This window comes from Cryptosporidium andersoni (assembly GCF_001865355.1).
Source record: "Cryptosporidium andersoni isolate 30847 chromosome Unknown contig_28, whole genome shotgun sequence".
Lineage (NCBI taxonomy): Eukaryota > Apicomplexa > Conoidasida > Eucoccidiorida > Cryptosporidiidae > Cryptosporidium > Cryptosporidium andersoni.
The window spans coordinates 358,405-376,102 of NW_027122853.1; the positions used below are offsets into that span (position 1 = coordinate 358,405).

Below are 17,698 nucleotides of genomic sequence, written 5' to 3' on the forward strand. Positions count from 1 at the left end.
TTGAAAGTAAAAGTCCGCCAGTGTAGTAGGGAATATTTTGTATTATTGGAGGCTCACTTCAACATGTTCTATATGCTTTCAAAGAATCAAATAATATGTTATGATTAAATATTTCTGTTGTTCCAATATATATCTCTTTTCCTATAAGAAATTGTAATTTTCTTAGACATGTAACTTCCCCAAGAGTAACACCACCAACAAAAATTACAAGACATGATTGTGGTTTAAAATTAACTTCATTACATCTAACTTCCACACAAGGCCCCCATATATTATCTAAAATCTCTTTAATACTGTCTCCCATTACACTTACTGATTTATCAGACTCATTACATAATAGCTCAACAAGCCTTACACTTGCTGGTGCATAACCACTATATACACAGCTAATATCGTTTTCTGACTCCTTCTCATTCATAAGTAATCGGAGATTCTTTTTCAATATAGACCATGAATAAAATTTATTTGCCTCATATTTTAAAAGTCCTAGAGTAGCCAAAAAGTTAAGTCGACTCAGCTCTTGGAAACCGAAAACTCGAACAATTTGCTTTTTAATTCTTTCAAATTGCATCTTATTTTTGAAACCACCTTCAACTAAACATGCTAAACATAAAATTCTATATACCTCATTTATTTCAATTCCTTTTTGATCTATCAATGATTCTAAAGGACCTTCTACTTGGGACCCAACTGAAAGAGCTTCACCAAGGCGATTACTGATATCCCTTACAACACCAGGAACTGAAGAATTAATGAGTGAATTAGCCATTATTGAGTCTTCAAGTTCAAGACGTTTTACTGATAGATAGTTTTTAGTATAGTAATCATTGAGGAATGTTGCAACATTTACATGATTTGCTAGAGTCCCTTGCTCACTCTGTTTTCCTTTTAGTTTGCGCACAAATTCCCCTATTTCTGCAATATCTCTTAGACCATCCTTTTCTTGATAAAGAGATTGTAATTCATATGCTTTTTTGTGTAAATATATTCCAACTTCCTTTAAGCGCAGATCTTTGAGAGAAGGAAAGAGAGTATCCCCAGCTAAAGCTAATTTCCATGAATTCGATCTAATATTTTCATGAGCTACCTTATTTGTAGGGATTTCTACATAAGTTTTTTGAACACCAAATGTGAAGTCTAAAAGTGCATGATAGGCAAAAGGAGTTGCCATAAGAGTATACATGTCACATCTTCTATCTAATATGATTACTTGATCAAAACTTAATGGGCATTCATCCAGCTTATTGTTATATCCACTTTCATAGCTAGTAACAGGTACTACTGATTTAGTACTAAATGAATATTTTATTGGGATAGCAGTCTCAAGAACATTTTTTTTTGGTAAGACTGCTTTTTGTTGTGTAGAGTCAACATTCGAAACATCAAATAAGTTAGACCAAGTAAATGGTTTGTAATCATTTCTAATTGTTGTTTTTGTTTCATTAGCTTCATAAAAATAATTTAAAAGAGAAGCAGCAGCAGATCCTATGGCATATATACGAGCTGTTAGAGAATTTGTATAATTAAGCAACCAATATAAACTGTTTGCAGCTAATTGAAGTGACGTCTCTTCTTTGTAAAGGTGATAATCAACAAAAATATTTCTATACTCCATAGACAGTGTATTCTCATCTATTGGTACCCAGTATACGTGTATGGAATAGCATTCTGGTATAATATGATATGGTGTAATAAGTTTATGGAGCATTTGAAGAGCTGAAATTGTATAAGATGGAATAAAACCTATAATATTTCTAATTGAAATGGTTAAATTTAAATGAATACGTTGAATGGAATTTTGAAATGTTATAAGATAGTTAGATAAAATCTTTACATATTCAAAAGATGGGTGACATATATATACGCAAATTATTGTTTGTGTTTTAGAATCATTATTTTGAGGTTCAAAAGGTATATCACAAATAATTGAACATATTAGATCCGTAAAGTTCAATCCATTACTCAGTGTATGTATATTTTTAAATCCAAGATCATTTAAATCTGCAGTATCTATGGTAAAACTCAGGAGTGATGAAATAGATGGCTCCACAAATATATGACAAGGTAGGCTATCCCCATTGCATGATTCATACACACTCTTTAGAAAATATAGCAAAGTTTTTCTACCATGGAGTCTAATTAAATCCATAAGTATATCAATATCACAAAAAAAGTATAAACGGAAATATTTCAATATATTTAGACTTCAATTTGTAATATACAGCGGTTAAAGTTTTACTTTAAGGAGTATTTCCCTGAATTGCAATAGTTTCTATTATGTGTTATGATATTGCAAAATAAATAAAATATTGGAATATCACTGGATCAAAAATTTAGTAGAATAGGACTTGGAAGAAATGACCTTATGATCTAGAAATATATCTATTTTTAGGAAAATTAGAGTCAGAAGATAGTTTTAATATTTAAGGTAACTTAACCAAATAGTCTACTAGAAGACAACTTTATATTTGTGAATACTATGCTTTCAAATTAAATATTGCACTACAGAAATATTACTTTGATACTTCATTAATACTTCTTGCTTGCTACCAATTTACTTCAAAGGAATAATTAGATCTTCTAAATTTACTTTATTATAAACACGAAAAATCAATATTTCATTGCATATGTCTACTATTTATACTTTCAAAGTTATCTTGTAGTATATTAATTACTATAAATAGTATATATATATCCAAAAAAAATTATTTAATAATTCTGCATTGTTGAGTGAAATTAGTTATTCTATTGATATACTTCCGATTAAAAAAAAAAAACTGCTACAAACTGATGCATATAGTGTATTTTTTTTTTTTTATTAGATATATTACTAGAGGTTATAATTAAAAATATCTAATTTATTCAGAATCAATTAAAGAAATATGAAAGTATATATTAGGATTATTTATATAATGGAATTAATACAGAATTCAAATAAGTAATTTTCTTTGACCAATATCTTCAATAAAAATCACCTACTAGTCGTCTTTCTTTAAACAATAGCTAATCTGTACATTCATATTATATACAAATAGTCAGTATTAAAAAAAAAAAAAAAAGAATTCCATTCTTTAAAAGAAGACAATTAAATCCTCTGAAATAAAACTCAGTGATAAACATAGTCTAATTACTATATATGTAGTAGATTACTTAAGATAAAGAATAGTTTGAAGGTACTTTTTGAAAGTAGAAAATTTGCTGTGAATGTAAAAAAAAAGTAGTATTAAAATATTTAAGTAAAGTTAATAGACAGTATATGTCTTTATGTACTAAAATGAGTACTGGTATTTAACTTCGATATTTCAGATTAAAGTTAGAATATATCGAAATAAAAAGTCACGCTTTACAATATTAAGGTTTTAATATTTCGTAGATACAACCGCCTTTAGAGCTGTGATTTAGATATTCAAATCAATGAATATCTTATCTACTGAGCTGCCTGAAAAGTGGTGCAACTTTAAGAATAAAATATGCAAATACTCTCCACCATCATATTTCATATCTTATCCACTTTATGCTGCTCAACTTCGTGTGGCATGCCGGCCTTATATGAATAAAGGAAAAAAGTTTAAAAAGGACTCTTATAATTCAGAAATTAATGATATACTTTCAAATGAAAAATTGGCACCTTCCCTCAACCCAGCTAATGTAATTTCTAGCTATAAGTTATTGAAGGCAATATATAATCATGAAGGATTCTGGGGTTTATACAGGGGCTATATTCCCTCACTTATTTATGTATTTCTAAGGGATTGGATTAAAAAGCACATGGTATACTTAGAGGAATGTTCAAATAGTAGTAAAATATCTGAAATAATTGGGACATGTTCTATATATTATTTTCCAAAATATATTGCTGAAATACTGGCATATCCTTGCCTCACTATAGCCTCACAACAAACTATATTTGATGAGCCAAGCCTTAAAGTATTTGGAGATAGCTTAAATAAGATGGAAGATTACCAAGTTACACCTGGTAATATTACTAATTATCTACCTACACCTACTAAAAGCATTCTTTCACTGATATACCTTTCTACTAAATCAGAACATGGTTTACTTTCACTATGGAATGGAATTTCAATGCATCTTGCTTCAAAATTTATTGAAGATACAGTCAATTTGTTATCCATGAAATTGCTTTCAAAGGTTAAATGTAATCTTTTTGATGAGAAAGGTTACGAAGTAACAGGAAATGAAACAAATAAATTAGAAAAGTCAAATAATGAAACCAGTAATGCACTTCAAAGTTTAAAATTTGTGATATACCACTTTTCAGCTTCCTTAGTTTCACCTATTACATTCATATCAACAATTCAGAGATGTCAAACTGATACTCATTGTGGACTATGTAGAACTGATATAGATGTAAAACAAATCCTTGGAAATATAAACTGGAAATCATATTTTAGTAACTTAGCAATGTATTCACTGATATTTATAGCTATGCTTGGTGAAAATCAGTTTCACAATTTACTAGCTATACCAGATATTACAGAGCAAAATAAGTATTTAAGTAAGCACCTTTAAATTGCAAATATTAACAAATATTGCTCTTAACATAAATAGTCTTAATTAGTTTATAGCATAACTTCTTAATTTAAGCACTCATTTTATTTAAGAATGTTTCAAATGCACCTAAATATAAGTATCCACCTAGTGAATTCAAAGTAATTCTATAGCTCATTCCATTAAAAAAACCTTTAATTCCATGTACTTTCCATATACTTTTTATTATAGATATTACTTGATGGCACCTAGTTATTGGATATTTAGACGTCAATATTCTAGTTTTCAAAGCATCCATTGGCATTGTCAGTGCTGCTGCTATCCCACCTGATAGAGCTCCTCCCATTGTATTCAAACTATAGAATTCCCGATGTAGGCTGTAAGTTTTAATATATTCCCATAAACTTAATTCAATTGCTATAAATGGTATATCCCTGATGTATAGTGCAAACATTCCATATTGTATCATATAACTTTTAGACTTAGGATGCCATATGCTAAGCAGATCTTTAGGTATACCTAAAAATATTTGTTTAAATTTATATAAATGACGAAGAGAGTATGTATCAGATACAACTTGAGCATTTTGTTTAATTGTTTCAAAGGGATATCTAATAATTGATGAACATATTTCACTTATAACTGATGCAAGGATAATATCTCGAGTTCTTCTTTCCTTACTACCTATCAATCGGTTTATATATTCATATATCCCAAAAAACGTTGCAGAAGCTGAAAATGAACCAATTACTGCTGCCATAAACCCACAGTAAAGTGTTCTAATTCCACTCAATCTATATAAAGGGGGGTAATAATTTGAAGTAAAATAAGATTGTCTTCTTGTTTTAAGAGTATCTAGTGGATAAAATACCATATCGACAAATATCCCTGCTAATCCACCAGATATACAGTGCTTAGCTATATCATCTTTTTTATCATTTCTAATTTCACTAATAGCCTCTTGCATATCAACAAAAAAATCAATACCTTACAAATGTGTCACAGTAATACAGCGCGGTTGCAAAAGAACTGAGACTACATTATTTGAACAAGTAGATTAAACATTGAAATATTTAACTTCGAAGATTACGCATTGCATTTAATATTAATGGTACAGGCAATAAGATTATATTTATGATCATCAATAGTTGATTAATTTTTCCCCATGAGAGCGTATCAACATATTTAGATGTAGTAATGTTCATTATTTGGAAAAAGACAAAACAAACAAAAGCTTGTGTACCAGCAAGTCTAGCAAAATTTCTAAATCCAAATGTATCTCCAATAAAACAATTAAGTGCCCCAAATATGAAAGATCTTAAAGCTGCAAATGTACCAAAATATATATAAAGAAAGAAAAATGGGAGCTGTGAGAGGAAAAGTAGTATTATATGGACAAAACATCCCAATAGTGTTAGAACACCAATCATAAAACTAACACCATATCTAGTTGCTACTACTCCCCAAAAAATACTAAATATACTTCCCATACTCATTATACTATTATAGATATTCATCATTCTAGGTAAAGTTTCAATCAGTGAAACATCTGACTGATTGCTACTTAGTACTAAAGAAACTATATACTCACTCTTAGAGACTAATATTGAACTTCTCCAAAAATTAAAAACAAATAATACTAAGAAAACAAAATATTCACAACTGAAAATCTGCTCATATAGATCAACATTGTATATTTCTCTAAATTTTGTTTTCTTAATTTTTGGTTGTAATCCCAAAGTTGGCAAACTTTTATTACAACTCATATAATTGATGTTTTTTGAGCAATTAGCTAAAGAACATACTACACTATAGCCACCCATTATAGCTGATGAATTTTGCAGGTAGCAGTCAATAGGAATGTCGAAAGCTGTCTTAGATCTTATGGAGTTCATTTTCAGCCTAGGTGTTAAGTCAACAGATTTAGATTTTCCAGCCTCAAAATCTTTAATAGCTAAGTTACAGCATCCTTTTTTGAGATGAGCTTTATTATATATTATTTGAAGAATGTTCTTACTACCAATTAGCTTATTTTCAACTGTGTCACTTTCTTCCTCGTTTATCAGAAATTTTATTTTGTCAAATGTCACAGTTGGTAGGGTTAAAAGTAAGATGATAAAAGAAAGAATACCAGCTGCTATATATATATAGATAAACAATCTAGTTATAGTGTATTCATCAACTATAGAAGAGAGTTTTATTTGGATATGACCAATAAATAATGGTAATAAGATAGCTGCATCGATCAATCCCCCAATTATAGAAATTACGAGTGACTGCATACTGAACAAAGAAGATATTGAAACAATGCTATATGAGATACAAACACGCCCAATTCCTAGAAAAAACCAACTTGTACTGAGGAGATGTGGTCCTAGTGGATGTACCGATAGAGAACTTGCTAACAACATCCAAATTAGCAAGCCAGCACAAATTACTATCGAGCCTAGAACTCCAAGTGTTCTGGGACCTACAATATCTGCAATAGTACCAGCTATTGGACTAATTATTAGTGGTGTACTAAGTCCTACTTTCCACGCTGAATTGTGGTACAGGTTTTGAATATTGCATCCCAAAGGGTTACAACTACTCAAGTTCTGCAGTGTACTAAATACAATCACATCAAAATTTTCTGGATCTTCACAATTAGTTGAGTACTGGGTTGATGAAGGGTCACATCTACAGAAATTGGTTAGAATACACGCCTTCCGGAGTAGTGGTAGTATAGCGGTATATGATGCAACAATTCCACATACACCAATTGAAATAAACAAATATAAGCACAATAGAATCCACCTATTACATATAATTCTATCCCTAGATTTCATTATTGAAGTATGTAGTGTTTTACTACGATACTTGCAAGACAGTGTATATAAAAAGGCGGTGGTGTCAATGTGAAAGGATATTTCGTGAGATTTTATGGACATTTATACCGCAAATAAAAAAAAATATCGGGATTAGAAAAAAGTTATTTCGAGAAATCTCCTAAATATATTACTTAAAATTATGAAACCTGAATATTATACAACATAATTATATTATTAAAATATTACTATAAGTGTAGTATAAACCAGTAGTTTTATTTTTACAAAAAGACACTTACAAGATGTAAGACTATTACATATAAACCTTTTAAATCCGTCTTGTAAGTAAGAGGTCAATAAAAAGGAAAAGAGAAAGATAAAAAGAAAGTTAGAAGTATATATTGTACACGGGGCGGTAGATTTAGTACTACCTACGTAAAGGGTGCATGAAAGTCGGACAAGACGTATACCACAAACATGCAGGCATAGAGAAGATTATGATAATCAAGGCGTGACATTACTCAATTATAGCTTTACTGTAGTTATTTATAGTTATTTTTGTGAATATTTGAAGTGATAGATTGAAGTGAGAAGTAGTTGCAGAAATGAAAAATTTATACTTTTTACTTTTTCTGGTATACGTATTAGGATTTACAGCTTCAGTACTATCACTTGAAGTATGCGGTTTGAGTTTTGATAATCTAACTCAGTGTAATTCAAGTCAGTTTGCATTTATAGAAGGTGGGTTGCAAGTTGGACAAGCTGTCAAAATTTCGGCAGTATTATCTCCTAGTGCTACATTTGAAGTTTCCAATTCTGGGTTCCAATCTATTGCTTATGTACATTTTGGCAGTAATTCCTTTTCATTAGAAAGTGGTATCAGCCCAATTCGTACATATGCCTCATACCCTAATGGGGCTGTGAGTGTTGGTTCAGTAATTTCTTTCTATTTAGTTGCTCTAGAGAATAGCATTGCTATTTATTTTGAGGACTCAAAACTTGCAGAAATTCCCCTATTGATAGCTGGACCATATATGGTGGCTAATCCTATAAATCAACCAATACCAACATTTGAGCTAGTTAACCACAAAGCTACAAAAAGTTCATTTTGTGTTATTAAAAGTGACTCAGAAAGTTGCTCACAGAGCAGTATGGTTAGTTTTAAGGAAGGTGCTAGCGACAACCTAACAATAACTACTAACCTCCCATCAACTGTCCCTGAGGACTTTTTCTCCTTCAGTATATCCGGATACTCAAGTGTGTACGATATACCAGAATTCCAGCTAGCTACAACATCAAATAAATTCTACGTTGCAGTCAATGGAGTTATGAAAACAACTGGTAATCTCCCATCTTCTGTAAAATTAGGAAATGAATTAATAACTCATATGAAGAAGGTAACCGGGACTGACACTTATCACATAATGCTGAACTCTGTAGTAATAAGTGAACTTACCTTAACTAAGAAAATCTACTTTATCTTCCAAGGAGTTTCTCAAGGGACAATGTCTGTTACTACTAAATAAGTTTCATATTGCTAATTTCTGATGTCAAATTTGTACTTCAGCAAGTAGGTACAAGTTTCATCTATGCAAAGATGTAGAAGATAACTATGTAATGCTATGAATCATTATCACAGTGAAAATTGTGAATATTTTTTTTACTAGGGAGTTAGTTCGAGAAATTTGTACAGAACTTAATAAGTACAATCAGCATATTTATTTTTCAGAGTACTTTTGCTGATTGCTAAGACTAGCGCGAGAGGAGATTTAGAATGTATAGTATAATTTCCGAACTAATTTTTTTATGTAAATCTATATATTTTTTATAATGTGTAATTATAAAATAAACACTTATTACTATTAAAAGATGTGCAATAGAAGATAAAGATATATCAAATGTGATGTGAGCTAATATGAAATAAAAGTAGCTCTTCATCGCTTGTTAGGACTTTGAATTTACAAGTTTTGTCATATATTTAACCAGAACCTTCAAATTCTATTCTTTACTAAAATTCCCAGTAATACTAACACACCAAGTCCTAATATGTAAGGTAGATTTCAGGGAATTCTAAGGATTAAATTTTCATATATTAAATATACATACCTATAAGAAGTTTCATCGAAATCAGTAAGTAGTTCGGGTATAGGATACATATATAGAGCATTTCAAAAAAGTAATATTAGAAGCTTACTGAGTATTATAAACAATAAATATTGAATATATTAGGACTTGTTATCTTAAATTATAAAGTAGTTTCACTTCGTTAAATATTAAGCTTTATATCTGTTTCAACTGGTCTAAATTATTAGTTTGTGTAAAGTTAATGCTGATAGCATTTGTTATTAATAGTTCACATCATATTGAAGGTTATAATGTACTGGAATTTTAAACGATTACTGATTGTATCTTCGTACAGATAATTAATATAAGTGGGAATATAGAAGTGAAATATGTGGATATTTGATCACATCTCTAATAATTTATTAGAAACTGAGCACAAAATCTTAATAATTACAATATTTAATATTTTATTACGTGAACAGCTAAACCATGTTTATTTGCAACTATTAGTACTAGTTTAAACAACTGAAATGACAAAATTAGCCAAATTTTACTCAGCTTAGTATTTATAAAAATTCAAACTCCCTATTATTCTTAAATCTACTAGTAAAAAGGTATATAGTTACCAATAGATGGATTTACTAAATATTCATTTAACAGTGGTTCACGTTACAAATTAGCTACTTCTATAAATTACTATTATTTATGGAGTAACTTCAAAGGAATATTCTCACAAAAGATTATGAATAATGTTTTTAGTTTATTTTACTGGTTATCTGCCATTTTTTCTATCCAACATTAAAGAAATATACTAGTATCTTAAGTATATCAAAAGAATATTTACAGTTGATATAGTTATAAAAATCCAAGTAATTTAATTACTTTTTTTTATCACTCAATATATTGAGAATAGTATGAAAAATAAGGGAATAAAATCTACAAGAGTATAGTTCAATCAAATATAGTAAACTATTTTGTTTAATTTCAAGATTTTCTGTAAGATTTGAATTTAAGGTTTAAATATCAGATTTTTTGAAATTTAGATAATCAATTTCTAGTATTTTGCAATATTAGAACTGATGTGAAATTGACAATTGTTTACTTGATATTTATTAAATTAGATATTAAAAAATAAAAAGGTGTTACTTTACAGATAAATTGTTTTATTATACAAGCTATATTTTGAAATATGATAGTAAATATACTCATAATGAAATACTCAAAAGAATCAGTACAATATCAATGAGGTTTATATATACTTCAGGGATATTAAAAGAAAAGAATTACACTTAAAAAAATAAAAATATACCAATATTAAGATTCCATTTCTAAATTAAGGAAAATATTAATATCGGTAATTAACAAGCAAAGGTGAGTTGAATATATTATCACAAACTGATTTTTTTCTTTGAATGAAAAGTAAATAACTTTTTCAAAACTTTAGTCTGGATATGATTTTAAAAAAATCAGAAATATTAAGCTTTGTATATCACTATATAAAAATTAAGCTAGTCAAGTATAATCTTGACGTTAGCTTTGGATGACTAAAGTATTATTTTTCTCTTCTCACAGAGCTTGATGTGTGTAAATTCTTTAGATATCGATTTACCTGTATATAACCAAAAACATTGTTGCACAAATGAGACAAACTTCTCACAGTACAAGCTATTACTACACAAACGGTACTATGAATTCACATTTATAAAAGATTGCCATGTTAAATATTTTTGGGCTATATAAATTCACTAATAATACAATTTATAAGAAAAATAAGTGACTTTGAACTTTTAAAGTAAACAAAGTATATATTCAGAAGTATAAAGTTATGTAATTAATTATAACTTAGGGGATAACTAATACTTTCGTATGCATCTATAAATTGCCAATCTTATTGCAGTGCTCAATTTTTAGCAAAAGTCTCCTATATAAATAAACTAGGTGATTATATATAGAAGAATATTTTTATTCTTGAAAATTTGGGTTTATTATAGCTTAAAATAACTTAGAGTGGTGTCTTAGTTCGAATCAATTTATATACTAAATTTGCTAATTATTTCGAAAAAATTTAAGCTATTAAAAAGGAACAGAATCTAAACTATAACAAAATGAAAATATTGTTATAAAATTGCAGTTCTAATTTGAAAAAAAAGCTAAATTATTGAATAAGTGCTGTTATTTGTCAATATAGTACTACTAAACCCAGAAAGTTTAAACTTTATGAATTGGATCCACAATGCATCCTTTACATTAACACTTCCTCTATACAATGTAACAATGGTCACACTCAAGATTCAGTTAAGTTCGCACTACAGATGATCATATTTCTATTTGTTATTTCCTTTCTATTTGAAAAGCTAAAGATATGCAGGATAAAAAGTATAGTTAAGTATTCTCTTACAAATATATATTTGTATATAGTACCCTCTAAATATATTAAATAAATATTTTGAGTTAATAAATAAACAAAAAGTAAAGAGGCTGTTATATCAATATTTAATTCTATTTAGGCTTATGTTAGATGGTTTCTATACAATGAATATTTGGTTGTTATAGGGAGGTCATATGATAATATGGAAAGTATAATATACATAATAGTTAGCTCAAAACAATGAGTATATCTTTAGAGTTAGAATTATGTTAATAGATAGCCATAGTTTATTTATGGAGTTTCATTTTAGCAGAGTATTAGTAGCCTGATCACGCTTATTTTGCAGGCAGTCTAAGTTATTAAAATGGCCGCCGCCTGCTTTAATACAGGCCAAGGATCACTTTCTTTTTTGCTTTTTCTCTTTTTATTTATTTATCTTTTAATAAATAAGAAACATAGTAATGAATGGATGCAAGAACCCTTTCCTACAGGGCTTGTAAGCAAATATGTATTTGAGATCACTCTACATTCTGTGTAGCATCCTTAAAAATTATGGTTTAGAAGAAGCCTCAACAGTATTATATAATGAACTACTAAAGAAATCTGCATTACCAATAAACATAAATTATGATTGCAGTGAAACTGTAGCTATAGAAGAGGAGCTCTATTTAAGATGTCCGAAGGTTGTCTTAAAAATTCTTGATGAATTCTTTTCTCTAATTGCTTGTACTTCAAACCATAATGGCTTTGTAACTTTAGAGAGTATTATTAGTATAAAAGATAAGTTTTCCAATTTATTTAGGAAGTTTTGTAGGAAATTGAATGGGTACTTAAGTGTAAATAATGCTGAGGTATTTGATCTTCCAACTTCAAACTTTCATCAGCAAAAAATTGGAATTAACAATTTGACATCCCATGAAGATTTTCATTTGTTTTTTGAGAATTTTGGGAAATCTTTTTATCCCTTACTTTCAGTATATGGGCATCAACATATTGAAGATACGGAATTTGGTACATGTGGAGAGTCTGCTAGTATCTATATTGTCAAAATAGACAAAACAGGCAATAGTATTATCACAGCTGGTGACGATGGTATAATTAGATTATGGAATACTAATACTGGAAATTTAATATTGTCTATCAGAAGGCATATGGGAGATATCACTGACTTAGATATTAACTCAAATAATACTTTAATAGTATCATGCTGTGGGAAAGGATATGTTTGGCTTACATTTGTTTGTGGAAATAACTGGATACCCTTAGCTATAATTGAAAACCCTGATCGTATGACATTTTCAAAATTTGCTTGTTCAAGAAATCAAACAAATGATAATTTGTCGTTCTGCAACTCAGAACTACTTCTAACTGCGGGAGATAATGCAATTGTATCGATCTATAAAGTAATTGATTTAATAAAGCATGGTTTGCAACACTGGAGATACTATAAATCTCAATCTAATTGGACAAAACAAGTAATCTCGAAGCTAATTTCTAATATGAGAATGGAAGATTGTCTAGTAAGTAGTTCTACACCCTTGCAAAATTCATCAATATTTTATAAGGCTTCCCCTCTATACAAAATAGATCTCCATCCTTTGATACCAAGAGCCTTTGATATTTGTCTCAGCCCTATGGATCATTATGCACATTTTGAACAACATGAATGGTGTAACTCTATATATTTTTCAGTAGGAGCATATTTATTACCGAATTATACACACAAGAATATATCTATTAAGGTCACAAATTCGGAATCAATTACATTAACTTATGAGATTAAAGGTATAAACAATTCAAATGGATATGCCTTAGTATTTTGCATATCCTTATCATATGAAGAGAGTAATCAAACATCAATTTATATGGTCCAAGATATGCCCCAAATTCATTGTGACCACCCTGATGTTTCATTTGCAAATAATTCGAACGACTTAATTACAGCTTCTGATGATGGAGTAGTGATTATGTGGATTCTTTCTTCATACAATATTCTTAAATCATTAAATCTAAAAACCTATATATCTGAGCGAATAGAAAATAATGCCTATTCTAGACGCAAAAATAGTGGATTAGCTAATTTAAATGTCAATAGAAATGCAACTCCTGACTGTTCATTGTCAGAGGATGATTCTGACTATACTAATTTGCTCAATAATACCGACTACTCTAATAGTGAGGTAAATAGGCGTAACCCATTCCGTAACTCACGTAATACTATGAAACAGGCTATACAAAACTTTGAAAATGAGAAAACTAGTGAGCAAAATGTTGCTCAATTAATTGATAGCATTGAATGGGTTTGTAATGACTCTATGGTTTGTATTGCCCACGTGGCTGTGTCTAAGAGTTCCTTAGAACGTCAACGCAATTTGAATTCGGTATACTGTGTTGAGTGTTGTGTTTCTTTTTTCTCAAGAGTACTAAATGGACGTAGAATAGCTGATGTTGTACTTCCAGCTACTCATTCGCGTTTTGCATGTCTCAAAGCTCATCCTAAATTACCTCATATTATTTTGGCAATAACATACAATGGAAGTATATTTATAATATCTCAAAGAAAAATATGCAATGCTATGAACTATGCCAAAATTTTTATTTCAAAAAATACTAAGAATCGCAACAGAGCTACAAGTAAAACTTCATATGAAGAAAAAAGTAGCTACTCAGAGCCTTTTACATCATCTCCAAATATAATTTACCACTACTTAAATATTAAAAATCCATATTTAAACGCTTGCTGGTTTCCTAGTGGAATTGGATTTGTTGCTTCACAAAAATATGGTTGTTATACAATTTTTCACTTAGGAAATAACTACCAGACCAGTACTAAAAGTATCTTTCAATCTTACAAATATTCATTATACGAACAATTTTTTTTAAGCGACTTTTCCGAGGTACACAAACATGATACATGGGGTTTTATTGATCCGAATCTTAGAAAACCAATTTATTTACTACAACGGTCAGTTATAGTTGATGCAAAAAAGAGGATGTATCCTGAACTAATTCAACCTCCTATACCTCAAGCTTCTCCTTTAGGAAGTTTTTTTACAAAGGAAGGTCTTAAATATCCAGATGTAATAAGCAGAATTTCAGATAGATTACCTATGATTATAAACTTACCATTAGTAGGAGCAAACTTAGATTCTATGGTTAGTGAGTCCAATACCTATGTAGAGAGATGTAAATATAGAATTTCATACAAAAAGAAAGAGAAGCAAAATATTGTAAATCAGTCAGGAAATATATGGTCGGCACTTCCTCAGCCAAACAGAAGCCAAAGTCTTAATCTTAATCAACACAGCAATGTTTTACCTATCTTGTCACCTAGTAACAATTCAATAGCAGCTGAAACTTTTAGTATAAGTTATGAAAGTGAAGGAAATGAAAGTAGTAGAACGTCTCAATATACTAATGATGAAGATTTTGCACCAAATAGTGGTGGCACAACTAGAGAATTATCTCAATATTCACAAAGGCGTCGTATAAGGAATGTGACCAGATCAAACAATAGGGCAACATCTACATCACCTTCTTTATCAAGTGATGAATATGGATCGGGAGATATAACGTCGCAAGATTCCTTATTTGACGAAATAAGGCAAAGAACAAGGACAAGAACACGATATAGAATAACAAGAAGTAGAAGATATATTGAAGAACCAACTGGAAGTGATAAGGCTTTGGGATTAGACCTTAAACTTGATCAAGACAATTCTAATACTTTCCACTGCTACTATTACAAGCTTGAACTTATTAACTCATACTGGATTCCTTATGAGAGTACTAAACTTAATCATTCTGCTGATGTCATTTGTATTTTATGTACAAGATCTACATCTTGTATTTTAGGGTTTGATTTAACAGACAAATACAGTAAAGACTTTACAGCTAATATACCAGCCCCTATACTGCATGGTGTAAATGGATCCATTGATATAGGTTCAATATTAGGTCCATTTGATTACTCTTTTGCTGAGAGCAGTATTTATCCAAAAGATATTAAGCTTGTTGATACTTCAAGTAATCAATTAAGCAATAATAAAGTGCAGAAACCCTTTTACATTCATTCCAGATGTTTACTTACCTTACCTAACTTACATTGGGAATTCGCTAATAAAGAGTACATTTATACAAATATGTTTGATATTATATATAAGCTGTACAAGCCAGATACTGAGCCAAATTCAGTACCTCGTTTAGCAACGAACTCTCTCCAATTTAAAAATAATATCTTGTTAACTAATTGTGATTTTTGTCATACTTATGGAGCATCCATAAAATGTAATAACAAACGTTGTAGCAGACGATATCATTATATCTGCACCAGTATGATTTATCACTCTTTTCCCTCTTTATCATCTGTTTTTCAATCACCAAGAGAATCAAGTCACTATTGGGCTGATATTTGTCTATATAATTCATTTTATTGTCCAAAGTGCATTATATCAAAAGCAGATGAAGAGCAGAAGGGGTACTCAAAAAGGGACTGTTTTGCAAACAATGATGACTTGTCAATTTGCAGAAGAGCATGGTTACTAAATAGTTGCAAATGGTCGTGCTATGTACCACAAATTAATGATGTAATATACTATTTCCCTATAGGACATTCAACTTTATTTTCGGATGACAGCTTCTATAAACAATTTATTACAAATAAAGTGAGTAGCTGTATTGAAGATAACAAGAGAAGTAGATTAATTCTTGATAAAAATACATATTTGAAGTGCAAAGTTATTAATATATCATATGCATTCTATAACGTTGTTGATCCTGAAATTCAAGTAATATTAACACTTGCCTTAATTAGGCAAAATTCTTCAGATACAGAGTTGGCAGAAGATTGTAGCTGGCAAATAAGGTACTTACCTGTACAGGGACCTGATTATTTAATCCTGGAACAATGCGTAAATAAAAGCTTGGATATATTCAGAACAACCAATATGGTTGGGTCATCCTGCTGGCTATATGTGGATGGTTCTTGGCATGAAGCTATTGTTAAGCAAATTGAAAAGAATTTTATATGGGAAATGGTCAAAATATCATGGTTATCTACTGATCCAATGAATAATACTGAAGGAAATGATGAATGGGTTAATCCATGGGAACTATACTTTAAGGATCCACTACTAAGTATAGAAAATAAAGATGACCGAAGAAAGGAACTACTAAAGATTTTTACATGGATAGCCTCTCAAGGATCTCACTGCTCATCATTTTCACTTGTTGATTTATTTATGAAACCAGTACCAATCTATTCTATGAAGCGACAAGATAAGGCATCTTTAGGCTATTCTAGTGATAAATGGGTCCTTTATTACTGGAGAGAAATACCCCTACCTCTTTGTATTGAAGATATAATAGAAAGGATTAAAGCTAGTTATTACAGATCTGATCTTAGTCTAATATTTGATGTAAGACTTTTAAGAGTAAACTGTGAACACTTTAACCAAGATAATAATGTTTTAACTAGAGCAATAAAATATATTGAACTAGAACTACTTCGTCTCATTCTAGCAAAGAGATTACCTCGTTATATTTTACAGACTCAAATTGACAAAATTATGGGTGAAATTGTAAATTCTACAAGGCCTGCATTTTCGTTTAGTCAAAGTGCTTGTAATACTTCCAATGAAAGCTCATATCAAAAATCAAAGATCTATGCACAATCGACTTCTGAAATTGGGCTCTTTTCAAATAAAATAGAAGAGGGTAAACATAGTGAAACAAATACTTGTAAATACGTCATAAAGAGAAGACAGCAGAAAAGAAGCCCTGAATACTTTTCAGAAGAAAGTGAAAGCTCTTGCAAATCAAATTCTAATTATTCCGACTCATCTCAATCATCAAGGATAGTAACCCGTCTTAGTTCAAAAAAAAGAGCTTTTAAGAAAAGATTAAAGCGGTAATTATGACACTGCAATAGTTATATTCGCAGCCTTAAATT

The 17,698-nt window shown here is 29.9% G+C and overlaps 6 protein-coding genes across 6 annotated transcripts; 3 read left to right on the forward strand and 3 right to left on the reverse strand.

The window, feature by feature from the left end:
* Positions 1–58: 58 nt before the first annotated feature.
* On the reverse strand, positions 59–2,149 carry cand_005960 (SEC1 family protein; the record flags this gene model as incomplete). The annotated part of the gene is made up of 1 exon (XM_067210837.1): positions 59–2,149. The coding sequence occupies one exon, from the start codon at positions 2,147–2,149 to the stop codon at positions 59–61; it is 2,091 nt and encodes a 696-aa protein (XP_067068044.1).
* Positions 2,150–3,414: 1,265 nt separating this feature from the next.
* On the forward strand, positions 3,415–4,530 carry cand_005970 (uncharacterized protein; the record flags this gene model as incomplete). The annotated part of the gene is made up of 1 exon (XM_067210838.1): positions 3,415–4,530. The coding sequence occupies one exon, from the start codon at positions 3,415–3,417 to the stop codon at positions 4,528–4,530; it is 1,116 nt and encodes a 371-aa protein (XP_067068045.1).
* Positions 4,531–4,600: 70 nt separating this feature from the next.
* cand_005980 (carrier protein) lies at positions 4,601–5,476 on the reverse strand (the record flags this gene model as incomplete). The annotated part of the gene is made up of 1 exon (XM_067210839.1): positions 4,601–5,476. One exon carries the CDS (start codon positions 5,474–5,476, stop codon positions 4,601–4,603), a length of 876 nt encoding a protein of 291 aa, XP_067068046.1.
* Positions 5,477–5,582: 106 nt separating this feature from the next.
* Positions 5,583–7,337, reverse strand: cand_005990 (uncharacterized protein; the record flags this gene model as incomplete). The annotated part of the gene is made up of 1 exon (XM_067210840.1): positions 5,583–7,337. The coding sequence occupies one exon, from the start codon at positions 7,335–7,337 to the stop codon at positions 5,583–5,585; it is 1,755 nt and encodes a 584-aa protein (XP_067068047.1).
* A 584-nt stretch (positions 7,338–7,921) lies between these two features.
* Positions 7,922–8,842, forward strand: cand_006000 (uncharacterized protein; the record flags this gene model as incomplete). The annotated part of the gene is made up of 1 exon (XM_067210841.1): positions 7,922–8,842. The coding sequence occupies one exon, from the start codon at positions 7,922–7,924 to the stop codon at positions 8,840–8,842; it is 921 nt and encodes a 306-aa protein (XP_067068048.1).
* A 3,412-nt stretch (positions 8,843–12,254) lies between these two features.
* On the forward strand, positions 12,255–17,660 carry cand_006010 (uncharacterized protein; the record flags this gene model as incomplete). Its single annotated transcript, XM_067210842.1, has 1 exon — positions 12,255–17,660. One exon carries the CDS (start codon positions 12,255–12,257, stop codon positions 17,658–17,660), a length of 5,406 nt encoding a protein of 1,801 aa, XP_067068049.1.
* Positions 17,661–17,698: the final 38 nt, after the last annotated feature.